At 41.7% G+C, this 13,570-nt stretch overlaps 1 protein-coding gene across 4 annotated transcripts in view; it reads right to left on the bottom strand.

Annotated features, from left to right (window-relative positions):
* Positions 1-11,223: 11,223 nt before the first annotated feature.
* plce1 (phospholipase C, epsilon 1) overlaps positions 11,224-13,570 on the bottom strand; it is a 77,487-nt gene continuing 75,140 nt past the window's right edge. For 3 of the 4 annotated variants that reach the window (XM_084160418.1, XM_084160420.1, XM_084160421.1), the window contains 2 exons: positions 11,982-12,190; positions 11,239-11,324 (listed from right to left, as the gene is read on the bottom strand). In XM_084160418.1, coding sequence (XP_084016544.1) covers positions 12,023-12,190 — 168 coding nt within the window. In that variant the 3' untranslated portion in view covers positions 11,239-11,324; positions 11,982-12,022. Of the gene's footprint in view, positions 11,325-11,981; positions 12,191-13,570 lie in introns of all 4 variants that reach the window. The other variant, XM_084160419.1, reaches the window with a different exon arrangement.

Below are 13,570 nucleotides of genomic sequence, written 5' to 3'. Positions count from 1 at the left end.
CCACCTGCCTCGTTGATTACTCATGTCCCGGACCTACAGTCCTGTACATCCCTTTATAAATCTCATGGAGTAATGTATTCACAGCATACAACAGCCCACCATTGCATTAATCTGTAATTTTACTGTAAGTAATCCATATAAATAGTTGCACACTAATTATGCTCCCAAACATTTCCTGGGTATACAGTGCCTTCAGGAAGTATTCATACCCCTTGATTTATTCCACATTTTGTGTTACAGCCTGAATTCAAAATTGATTAAAGAAAAACAAAATTCTCACCCATCTACACACAATACCCCATAATGACAAAGTGAAAACATATTTTTAGAAATGAAATAGTCTCATTTACAGAAGTATTCACACCCCTGAGTCAATACATGTTAGAATCAGCTGCAGCGATTACAGCTGTGAGTCTTTCTGGGTGAGTCTCAAAGAGCTTTGCACAACTGGATTGTACAATATTTGCCCATTATTCTTTTGAAAATTCTTCAAGCTCTGGTTGTTGATCAATGCTAGAGAACCATTTAAGTCAAAACTAACTTGGCCACTTCGGAACATTCACTGTCTTCTTGGTAAGCAACTCTAGTGTATATTTGGCCTCGTGTTTTAGGTTATTGGCCTGCTGAAAGGTAAATTAATCTCCCAGTGTCTGTTGGAAAGCAGACTGAACCAGGTTTTCCTCTAGGATTTTGCCTGTGCTTAGCTCCATTCCGTTTCTTTTTTATCCTGAAACTCTCCAGTCCTTAACGATTACAAGCATTCCCATAACATGATGCAACCACCACTATGCTAGAAAATATGGAGAGCTGTACTCAGTAATGTATTGGATTCGCCCCAAACAAAACACTTTGTATCCAGGAGAAAAATTGCTTTGGCACATTTTTTGCAATGCCTTGTTGCAAACAGGATGTTTTGGAATATTTTCATTCTTTACAGGCTTTTCACTCTGTCAATTAGGTTAGTATTGTGGAGTAACTACAATGTTGATTCATGCACAGTTTTCTGCAATCACATCCATCCATTAAACTCAAACTGTTTTAATAGTTATCTTTGTAGTGACTGCATGAATTGATACACCATCCAAAGTGTAATTAATAACTTCACCATACTCAAAGGGATATTCAATGTCTGCTCTTTTTTTGACCCATCTACCAATATGTGCCCTTTATGAGGCATTGGAAAACCTCTGGTCTTTGTGGTTGAATCTGTGTTTGAAATTCACTCCTTGACTGAGGGACCTTACAGATAATTGTATGCGTGAGGTACAGAGATGAGATGGTCATTCAAAAATCATGTTAACCGCTATTATTGGAGACGAAAGAAACGCACACCTATTTAGGCGAGGTTCTGGCTAACAGTGTAGAACACTTGATAAAGAAAAGGAGAGCCGCACACTAGGAGCTCAGATGCAATAATTTAATAACCAACGTTTCGACAGACAAGCTGTCTTCATCCGGGTTTAATGGCAAACACTGCGGGTCACTAGTTTATATAGTGTCAAAGGACACACACAGGTGTCTGTAAGTACAGTGAGGGAAAAAAGCATTTGATCCCCTGCTGATTTTGTACGTTTGCCCACTGACAAAGACATGATCAGTCTATAATTTTAATGGTAGGTTTATTTGAACAGTGAGAGACAGAATAACGCATGTCAAAAATGTTATAAATTGATTTGCATTTTAATGAGGGAAATAAGTATTTGACCCCCTCTCAATCAGAAAGATATCTGGCTCCCAGGTGTCTTTTATACAGGTAACGAGCTGAGATTAGGAGCACACTCTTAAAGGGAGTGCTCCTAATCTCAGTTTGTTACCTGTAAAAAAGACAGCTGTCCACAGAAGCAATCAATCAATCAGATTCCAAACTCTTCACCATGGCCAAGACCAAAGAGCTCTGTCAGGGACAAGATTGTAGACCTACAAAGGCTGGAATGGGCTACAAGACCATCGCCAAGCAGCTTGGTGAGAAGGTGACAACAGTTGGTGCGTTTATTCGCAAATGGAAGAAACACAAAAGAACTGTCAATCTCCCTCGGCCTGGGGCTCCATGCAAGATCTCACCTCGTGGAGTTGCAATGATCATGAGAACGGTGAGGAATCAGCCCAGAACTACACTGGAGGATCTTGTCAATGAGCTCAAGGCAGCTGGGACCATAGTCACCAAGAAAACAATTGGTAACACACTACGCCGTGAAGGACTGAAATCCTGCAGCACCCGCAAGGTCCCCCTGCTCAAGAAAGCACATATACAGGCCCGTCTGAAGTTTGCCAATGAACATCTGGATGATTCAGAGGAGAACTGGGTGAAAGTGTTGTGGTCAGATGAGACCAAAATCGAGCTCTTTGGCATCAACTCAACTCGCCGTGTTTGGAGGAGGAGGAATGCTGCCTATGACCCCAAGAACACCATCCCCACCGTCAAACATGGAGGTGGAAACATTATGCTTTGGGGGTGTTTTTCTGCTAAGGGGACAGGACGACAACACCGCATCAAAGGGACGATGGACGGGGCCATGTACCGTCAAATCTTGGGTGAGAACCTCCTTCCCTCAGCCAGGGCATTGAAAATGGGTCGTGGATGGATATTCCAGCATGACAATGCCCCAAAACACACGGCCAAGGCAACAAAGGAGTGGCTCAAGAAGAAGCACATTAAGGTCCTGGAGTGGCCTAGCCAGTCTCTAGACCTTAATCCCATAGAACATCTGTGAAGGGAGCTGAAGGTTCGAGTTGCCAAACGTCAGCCTCGAAACCTTAATGACGTGGAGAAGATCTGCAAAGAGGAGTGGGACAAAATCCCTCCTGAGATGTGTGCAAACTTGGTGGCCAACAACAAGAAACGTCTGACCTCTGTGATTGCCACCAAGGGTTTTTACCACCAAGTATTAAGTCATGTTTTGCAGAGGGGTCAAATACTTATTTCCCTCATTAAAATGCAAATTGTTAAGTTGCGTCAATTCAAATCTGGTATTGGGAACAAAAAGAGGTCAATACACGTCTTCTAAAATAGACTAGTATTTTAATTAATGCAAAACACTTCAATGGTAAATATGATGTTCGTATATACGGGTCCACTGAAATACCACACAGGGCACTCAGAGAACTGATCCATTGTTACAGGCTCTTCTTTAAATACCCTGACAGTGATAGTTCCCGCTCCTTGCTGGGCCTATCAGGGTAGAGGCTGAGTGTGGTTTAGACTTACTCAGCCTATCGTTGGCGCACAGGCTGGTCCCAGCCCCTTGGCGCTTCACTGTTGCCAGGTATAAGTTGTTATCATCACAACTTGTCCAGAGAGTCGGCACTTTTTGCAGTACACGTCCTTGAGCGCGGTTTAACAAAGAGGCAGTGTTTGTGTATGTGAGACACAAGTTCTTATCTCTCCCTACTCCCTAACAGCTCCTCACATGAATCACAGCTTGTTATGTTAAACAGTCTATATCAGTACAGCACAAACCTATTATGTTTAATCATTAATGTATTCTTTCTAAGCTAGGCATCACATCTAGTTATAAGAAAATAGATCCCCACAAAATCAATTTATAATATTTTTGACATGCGCTTTTCTAGATTTCTTTGTTGTTATTCTGTCTCTCACTGTTCAAATAAACCTACCATTAAAATTATAGACTGATCATGTCTTTGTCAGTGGGCAAACGTACAAAATCAGCAGGGGATCAACTACTTTTTTCCCTCACTGTATGGCCTGATGTCATTGGTTAATTCACAGATAAACAGAACATACAAAAATCATGAATGGATAGCATACGATCATAGATACAATTTGGCTACATAGGCCTACAAACATTTACAATTAATAGCAAAATCACAATAATCACAAGAATGGCTTCAGATCAAAGTCTACATTGAGACCGAAGGGACCAAGGGTCTTTACATTAAAGATCCAGGCAGCCTCTCGTTTTAACAATAAGTTGTCGAGGTCACCCCCTCTCCTAGGGAGGGTGACATGTTCGATGACGATATAATTTAGGGACGAAGTCGAATGGTTCGCTTCCAAAAAGTGGGCGGCAACTGGGTGTCGAGTTTTTGCACCTAATGGTGTTAAGATGCTCCGAGATTCGTACTTTTAATTCGGTCTTTGTTTTACCCACAAGGACAAGTTATAAGATCAATCAATCAATCAATCAATTTTATTTTATATAGCCCTTCTTACATCAGCTAATATCTCGAAGTGCTGTACAGAAACCCAGCCTAAAACCCCAAACAGCTAGTAATGCAGGTGTAGAAGCACGGTGGCTAGGAAAAACTCCCTAGAAAGGCAAAACCTAGGAAGAAACCTAGAGAGGAACCAGGCTATGAGGGGTGGCCAGTCCTCTTCTGGCTGTGCCGGGTGGAGATTATAACAGAACCATGCCAAGATGTTCAAAAATGTTCATAAGTGACAAGCATGGTCAAATAATAATCAGGAATAAATCTCAGTTGGCTTTTCATAGCCGATCATTAGAGTTTAAAACAGCAGGTCTGGGACAGGTAGGGGTTCCATAACCGCAGGCAGAACAGTTTAAACTGGAATAGCAGCAAGGCCAGGCGGACTGGGGATAGCAAGGAGTCACCACGGCCGGTAGTCCCGACGTATGGTCCTAGGGCTCAGGTCTCTCAGTTGGCTTTTCATAGCCGATCATTTAGAGTTGAAAACAGCAGGTCTGGGACAGGTAGGGGTTTCGTAGCCGCAGGCAGAACAGTTGAAACTGGAATAGCAGCAAGGCCAGGCGGACTGGGGGCAGCAGGGTGTCATCATGCCCGGTAGTCCTGACGTATGGTCCTAGGGCTCAGGTTCTCAGAGAGAAAGAGAGAACGAGAGAATTAGAGAGAGCATACTTAAATTCACACAGGACACTGGATAAGACAGGAGAAGTACTCCAGGTATAACCAACTAACCCCAGCCCCCCGACACATAAACTACTGCAGCATAAATACTGGAGGCTGAGACAGGAGCGGTCCGGAGACACTGTGGCCCCATCCGAAGAAACCCCCGGACAGGGCCAAACAGGAAGGATATAACCCCACCCACTCCGCCAAAGCACAGCCCCCGCACCACTAGAGGGATATCCCCAACCACCAACTTACAATCCTGAGACAAGGCCGAGTATAGCCCACAGAGGTCTCCACCACAGCACAAACCAAGGGGGGGGGGGGGCGCCAACCCAGACAGGAAGATCACGTCAGTAACTCAACCCACTCAAGTGACGCACCCCTCCCAGGGACGGCATGAAAGAGCACCAGCAGGCCAGTGACTCAGCCCCTGCAACAGGGTTAGAGGCAGAGAACCCCAGTGGAGAGGGGAACCGGCCTGGCAGAGACAGCAAGGGCTGTTCGTTGCTCCAGCCTTTCCGTTCACCTTCACACTCCTGGGCCAGACTACACTCAATCATATGACCTACTGAAGAGATAAGTCTTCAGTAAAGACTTAAAGGTTGAGACCGAGTCTGCGTCTCTCACATGGGTAGGCAGACTGTTCCATAAAAATGGAGATCTATAGGAGAAAGCCCTGCCTCCCGCTGTTTGCTTAGAAATTCTAGGGACAATTAGGAGGCCTGCGTCTTGTGACCGTAGCGTACGTATTGGTATGTACGGCAGGACCAACTCGGAAAGATAGGTAGGAGCAAGCCCATGTAACGCTTTATAGGTTAACAGTAAAACCTTGAAATCAGCCCTTGCCTTAACAGGAAGCCAGTGTAGGGAAGCTAGCACTGGAGTAATATGATCAAATTTCTTGGTTCTAGTCAGGATTCTAGCAGCCGTATTTAGCACTAACTGAAGTTTATTTAGTGCTTTATCCGGGTAGCCGGAAAATAGAGCATTGCAGTAGTCTAATCTAGAAGTAACAAATGCATGGATTAATTTTTCTGCATCATTTTTGGACAGAAAATTTCTGATTTTTGCAATGTTACGTAGATGGAAAAAAGCTGTCCTTGAAACAGTCTTGATATGTTCGTCAAAAGAGAGATCAGGGTCAAGAGTAACGCCTAGGTCCTTCACAGTTTTATTTGAGACGACTTAAATAAATAACTGCCTTAGTGGAGCACGTGATAACACCTTTGATTGAGATCGGTTTCCCTGTTTGGGGGTGTTTGAAGGATCTACATTTGTAGCTCAGCTGGTAGAGCACGGCGCTTTTAACGCCAAGGTAGTGGGTTCGATCCCCGGGACCACCCATACACAAAAAATGTATGCACGCATGACTGTAAGTCGCTTTGGATAAAAGCGTCTGCTAAATGGCATATTATATTATTATTATTATTATAAGTGCCATTGCAATGAGCGCAGCCATTACACTTGTAGTCTCCATCCGGTAGAGGCGCAAATAGACGTTGTGCAAGGATATTTTGGGGTGGTAAATTAGAGTTTACCAACTGATCTCGGAGATTTCTTCCCCACGACCAAGGGAGTGTCCGAAAACACATTACCGATACTGTCATCGGATCTTAGAATGTGCCAATGTTTGTGAACGATTCCCTTAATTTGTTCAGAGCTCTTTGAATAGCGTGTCGTTAGAACGCAAGAATGTTTCTTTTTGCAAGACTGTCCTTGAAACTGACCATGTCTCGATTTGTTTTGAATTTTCTCAATGGCTGTATTAATCTGACCATTTTTGTACACCATCTCCTTGAATTTTCTTTGCGTCTCAGCCATATTTCTGTCGAAACCTGATTGTTTTTTTGCAAATTCGTTTGATTCGACAGAATTGGCTGTATGGTAAACTGTTTTTCAAGGGAAGCGGGTGACAACTATCAGCCCTCAACAGACAGATCAGTAGGTGTCCTGTAAAGATCAGCGTATAGAACATAATCATCACACAAAATCAGAAGGTCAAGGAAACTGATTTGACGTGTGTCTGATTGCATAGTAAATCTCAGGTGCTCAGAACAAGAATTAAGAAAAGCATGGAATACTCTGGAGCTGATTTGAATCACCCCTCCATAGAACAAAAATATCAATGTACCGTTTCCAAATAATAATTTTAGGCAAGAAAACATTTTTGAGAGGGTTGAAAATGGACTGTTTCTCCATGTAACCCACATACAAATTAGCATAGTTAGGAGCCATAGGGGATCCCATAGCACTTCCCTTCGTCTGAATAAATAAATAATTTAGAAACATGAAGTAGTGTGTGAGTACTATTTCAGCCAATGTTATAATGCATGCACTGGAAGGTAGTTCATTAAGGTCACGTTGCAGAAGAAAATGTTCCATGGCTTCAATACTGCCCTTGATTGGAATATTCGTGTATAACGACAACATCAAAAGTAACTAAAAAGGTATTATCAGGGAGAGGATCAAGAGATTCAACAATAGAGATCATACTGCTGGTGTCCTTTACAAAGGAGGGGAGCTGTTCTGCGAGTGGTCTAATAAAAGAGTCAACGAAGGTCGATAAAGTGGCTGTTACTGCATCAATGGCCGCTACAATAGGGCGCCCTGGAGGTTTTGTAACATTCTTGTGTAATTTTGGCAAAGAATAGAAAGTGGCAATTTTAGGGTGTTGAATTGCCAAAACGTCGTCTTATTTTTTGGTGATTTGACCAGAACTTAAATACCCATCTAGGACAGTAAAGATCATGTTCTTAAATTGGGAAGTGGGGTCACTTCTGAGTTTCTTGTAAAAGGTGTTGTCAAGCAGTTGTCTATGACACTCATTTACATAAACTGTCCTATCCAAACGTAGACTTTGATCTGAAGCAATTCTTGTGATTATTGTGATTTTGCTATTAATTGTAAATGTTTGTAGGCCTATGTAGCCAAATTGTATCTATGATCATATGCTATCCATTCATGATTTTTGTATGTTCTGTTTATCTGTGAATTAACCAATGATATCAGGCCATACCCATCCATGATTACATACACCTGTGTGTGTCCTTTGACACTACATAAACTAGTGACCAGCAGTGTTTGTCATTAAACCCTGATGAAGACAGTTTGTCTGTCGAAACGTTGGTTAATAGGTTATTAAATTATTGCATCTGAAGCTCCTAGTGTGTGCAGCTCTGCTTTTCTTTATCAAGCACTATCATTGCACACAGAGTGAGTCCATGCAACTTGACTTAAGAAAATATTTACTCCTGAACTCATTTAGGCTTGCCATAACAAAAAGGGGTTGAATACTAATTGACTCAAGACATTTAAGCTTCATTTTTTATTAATTTGTAAACATTTTGAAAAACATAATTCCACTTTGACATTATGGGGTAGTGTGCGTAGGCCAGTGACAAAAAAAAAAAAAGAATCCCTTTAATCCATTTTAAATTCAGGCTGTAACAAAATGTGGATAAACTCAAGGTGTGTGAATACTTTTCCTATACCCATTAAATGTTTGGGAGCAACTTTATTTTTAATGTACTCTCCAATAGTCAGCACCTCCACAAAACATTGTTGGGTGTGCATCAGTTTATGCCTTTTACCAGACCAAGTCATCCAAACACATGAAATATGACTAATGTATTTATTGTGGTCATAATATATAACAATTAATAGTCCAGGTAAATAATAGACAGTAGTCCACTGACAGTCACATCACATGAAGTGAACACGTTACTATTACAGTCATCATGGGGGGGGACTCCAAGTGCTAAAAACGTAATGTGGAAATATCTTCCATAATTCAACTCTGATATGCAGAAATATTTGAGTCGCTGAAATTAATTTACCATAACGATATGCCATTGACATAAAACTTGACAAATATATGTTAAATGTTCAGCATTGTTGACAAACATTACATGAAAAGCATTATACAATGCCATAGTGTGCAGCAGAATCACTATAATACTAGCTATATATTAAAGCCTCGGCTTTTACATGTTAAAAGTACATATTTCAATTACAAATACAAAGTCAGTCACAGCAGTGAAAGCATTTTTCCTCCATGCCTTCAAATAAGTTAAGACAATTCAACTAATTGTTCTACTTGCAGGAAAAACTCAATAAGAGCTTTGTACACAAACTGTAATAAAGAAAATAACCAACCAGGGCTACACAGTCAAATAAATATAATGTACATACAAACAATATTAACAAATGTTACATTACAACTCAAGTCAAAAATGTTGAGAAATGTTTCTTGACCCCTTCAAACGCAAACAGGGAAGAGATGGTAGTTTGCTATTACATTGTCAGCCAAATGACATCGGCATACAATCCTCATAAGGTCAAATTACTGTTAGGATTCGATGACTCAAAACTGAATGATGAGTAAGCAGCCATAGTCAACCAAGTCAAATTAAAACAATTTTGTTTTTCAAATTAAAATTTAAAAAAAAGGGTCCTTTGGGTGACAAAACATACCAAAAAGAAAAACAGGGTAAAAAAAATGAAAGCTATTAATACAGTCTGTGTTGATACTTTTTCCATATTGTCATGATGGAAAGTTGTAGTTGATTGGTTGTTAATTTGTTGATATTGGACATTGAAGTACTGTAGAATCTACAGATCTCTTAGAGGCTGCATTAAAGTCCATCATTTTGTCTGCTGTGAGATTATATAGACCCAGGGGAGAGGCTGAAATATGTATCTAGATCTATAATGCCCTGAGGAAGTTGACATTTGGGCAGTACCAACGATCAGACACAGATACACACCAAGTACAATATAAAGAATTACAATTAGAAATGCCAAACCTTCATCGTTTTTAAAAACATTACCATATACTAAGTTGGAAAAACTACAGACAATGACTTTGTTATACAAGTCTCACACATAGTGATCCACAGTCCAAACCAAGGAGGGAAACATGGCCCCAATTGAATGAAGTTTCTGACAATTGATTGAAAATGGGCATAGGTTAAAACACTGAGGGCTCTAGTCGATCCGTATCGCGGAAGTTCAGTGTTACAGCATGATTGAAATTTAAAAGGCAATGTTTCCACGTTAGCGGAGACTGCATTCATTGTAAATGCTGCATGTCGGCTCAATCAAAAATGACCTTTAAATAGCGCCATTAGTAGACTACAGTATACTACTTTAATCAATTTCATCAACAAACATTACTAGATAATGCTGAGGGTTTGCAATCAATATGCCAATCAATAAATTGGGAACAATATTAGAAATCTCTAAAACCCTGTATTGACCTTGTTATGCTAGTTATGTGTGCTCCAATAGAAAGAAATCAAGAACATTACATTAAAATTATACTTTAGATTTTTATGTTTTACCAAAATAATTATATCTGGAGTTTCGAAAAACATCTCTTGCTTTTGACATTCAAGAGGTGATGGTGGTTCTCAAGTGCTAATATGCTTTGACCTGCTGCGATGAAAAGTTTGAATTTGAAACCAAAATAACATTTTTGGTGGAAACCCCTTCAAAATGATCTCAACAACTTCATATCATATCAAACAATGATTCCCCCTCGAAAAGTGCCGATAGAAAGAACTGAAAGTAACAGCAAAACAACAAGGTGCAAAACACTGAACATCTTCAAATACACAACTAACTATGTGTTAGAAATTACAGTACTGTGAAAACTGGGGCACAAAGGGAATCATACAACAAGCCAGCTTGTTGGCCACATTCACAATGCCCTCCATCTTAGCAGGAGAAAGGCTTGGAGTCGCAGTTATAGCGGCCTCAACAACATACACTGTCTGGATTCAATGCAGCCATTCAACACCAGTCGACAGTAAGGATATGACTCAGCTGTGGGCAGAAGAAACAGCATGGCCAAGAATCAAGCTTTTATTAATTCTCAAAGAAACCAGGCTGAACCGGGTTAGGCTGGCTGCTACATCCAGTATCTATCTCAACACTGCTACCTCATCCCTGGGCATCACTTCAGGGGTGTATTCATTGGGCACCAAACGGAAGAAATCCTGAAACCGAGAGGGACTACCTAAACTTGTCCAGTATGAAACACTTGTTTCGTTTTCCGTTGCAAAATGTTCTGCTACAGCATACCGTAATGAATACTACCCAGGTAGAGGGGGGGGACGGCTAACGACCCCGTAGATGACGAGGCCTTCCTTCACTCAGAACCATCATCCTGGAGCCGCCATCCAACTCAACCAGCCAGCCAGCCAGGGTGAGACTTTCTGGGGGAAGCGCTTCACTCATGGGAGGGAGTAACTCAACTCATCATGGTGTGTTCAGGAATACAGGTGCTCTCTAGGGTGGTGGAGGGGGGGCCTAGCTTCATTTGTGGATCTTCCAGTTCCTCAGCAGAGGGAGGGACCAGCTAGAAGAGGTCAGATAGCCAGTGTGGGCCCTGCCCCAGAGGATAGGGTGGTCACCGCACCCCAGGAGGAGCCTCTCTGCCTCCGCCCGACCCTCCATCACCCAGGCCTTGAGTCCTGCAGAGAGAGACCCTGCAGAGAGGGAGAGAGGGACGTCAGGGGTTAGAGAGAAGACATGGACAACAAGACTAAACAGACATACACAAGACTTCAGACGCATAATTGCCCATGTCAATGTCCACTCAAACATACAGTATTACTGTGTATATCAATCTGTAGATGTCATGCTACAGTATCATATACAATAACAATAATAATAATGTGATAATACCCAAACAGTATTGAAATAAAGCACATTGTAGCCAAGATGCATGTTTGAAACACTGCAGAGAAAAATAGATGATTTAGACACAGGGAGGAGGAGGAGGAGGAGGAGGAGGAGGAGGAGGAGGAGGAGGAGGAGGAGGGAGAGTTGTGTGGCTACTGTTACTGCACTCCAGTATCGAATATTACACTCATGCTGTTAACCACACCTCATATCTATAAACCCGTTGGCACTCCACAGCCTGGGTAAACACAGCAACCCAACGCCAGTTAATCATGCCCTTACTGGTCCCTGGGTGACACGTTTATCCTAATTAATGAGGTGGCAAAGTATCTCATTAAATATATGGCATTGTATAAATAAATGATGTCAAAAGTTAAGAAATGGAAGATGGAAAACAGACAAAGAGGAACTAGAAGAAAAGGCTGAAGATACTAGGGCCTATATGAAGACAACTTCCGTACCTTCTGGGGACTCCATGCACACACTGCAGACCGAGCGTGTCTCACTCATGGGTCTCAGTCAGAGGCACATTGCATGCTGCCCTGCATCCTTCATCCTTACTATGACTGCTCTCCTGGGCGGCTGTGGCCGGGATGCTTCGGCTGCGGCTCGTCAGCTTCTTCAGCTCGCTGGCAAACGAGATGCCCTTCCTCTTGTCCTCACGGGCCATCTGAGTACAGACACATCGACAGTCAGTCAGCGTTATAACTGATAAGAGCGAGAATGATTATTGCTGCTCATGTGAACTTGAGCCGATGCCTGGGTAACTCAAACATTGACATAATTGCATGATTCACACAAAGGTTTGAGTTACTACATGCTTATTTTTCATGTTCAGATTCAGCCCTTTTTTAGAAGTAATTTCTCTACAATTAGTACAGATATACACTAATATATATACATACATACATACATACATATACACACACATATATACATATATATACATACATACACATATATATATATATATATATACACATATACATACATACATACATACATATATATATATATACAGTGGGGGGAAAAAGTATTTAGTCAGCCACCAATTGTGCAAGTTCTCCCACTTAAAAAGATGAGAGAGGCCTGTAATTTTCATCATAGGTACACGTCAACTATGACAGGCAAAATGAGAAAAAATAATCCAGAAAATCACATTGTAGGATTTTTAATGAATTTATTTGCAAATGATGGTGGAAAATAAGTATTTGGTCAATAACAAAAGTTTCTCAATACTTTGTTATATACCCTTTGTTGGCAATGACACAGGTCAAACGTTTTCTGTAAGTCTTCACAAGGTTTTCACACACTGTTTCTGGTATTTTGGCCCATTCCTCCATGCAGATCTCCTCTAGAGTAGTGATGTTTTGGGGCTGTCGCTGGGCAACACAGACTTTCAACTCCCTCCAAAGATTTTCTATGGGGTTGAGATCTGGAGACTGGCTAGGCCACTCCAGGACCTTGAAATGCTTCTTACGAAGCCACTCCTTCGTTGCCCGGGCGGTGTGTTTGGGATCATTGTCATGCTGAAAGACTCAGCCACATTTCATCTTCAATGCCCTTGCTGATGGAAGGAGGTTTTCACTCAAAATCTCACGATACATGGCCTCATTCATTCTTTCCTTTACACGGATCAGTCGTCCTGGTCCCTTTGCAGAAAAACAGCCCCAAAGCATGATGTTTCCACCCCCATGCTTCACAGTAGGTATGGTGTTCTTTGGATGCAACTCAGCATTCTTTGTCCTCCAAACATGACGAGTTGAGTTTTTACCAAAAAGTTATATTTTGGTTTCATCTGACCATATGACATTCTCCCAATCCTCTTCTGGATCATCCAAATGCACTTCAGACGGGCCTGGACATGTACTGGCTTAAGCAGGGGGACACGTCTTGCACTGCAGGATTTGAGTCCCTGGCGGCGTAGTGTGTTACTGATGGTAGGCTTTGTTACTTTGGTCCCAGCTCTCTGCAGGTCATTCACTAGGTCCCCCCGTGTGGTTCTGGGATTTTTGCTCACCGTTCTTGTGATCATTTTGACCCCAAGGGG

This window comes from Coregonus lavaretus, assembly GCF_964263955.1.
Source record: "Coregonus lavaretus genome assembly, chromosome: 1".
Taxonomy (NCBI): domain Eukaryota; kingdom Metazoa; phylum Chordata; class Actinopteri; order Salmoniformes; family Salmonidae; genus Coregonus; species Coregonus lavaretus.
The sequence above is the reverse complement of the archived record's forward strand: the minus strand, read 5'-3'. Positions and strand labels throughout refer to the sequence as shown.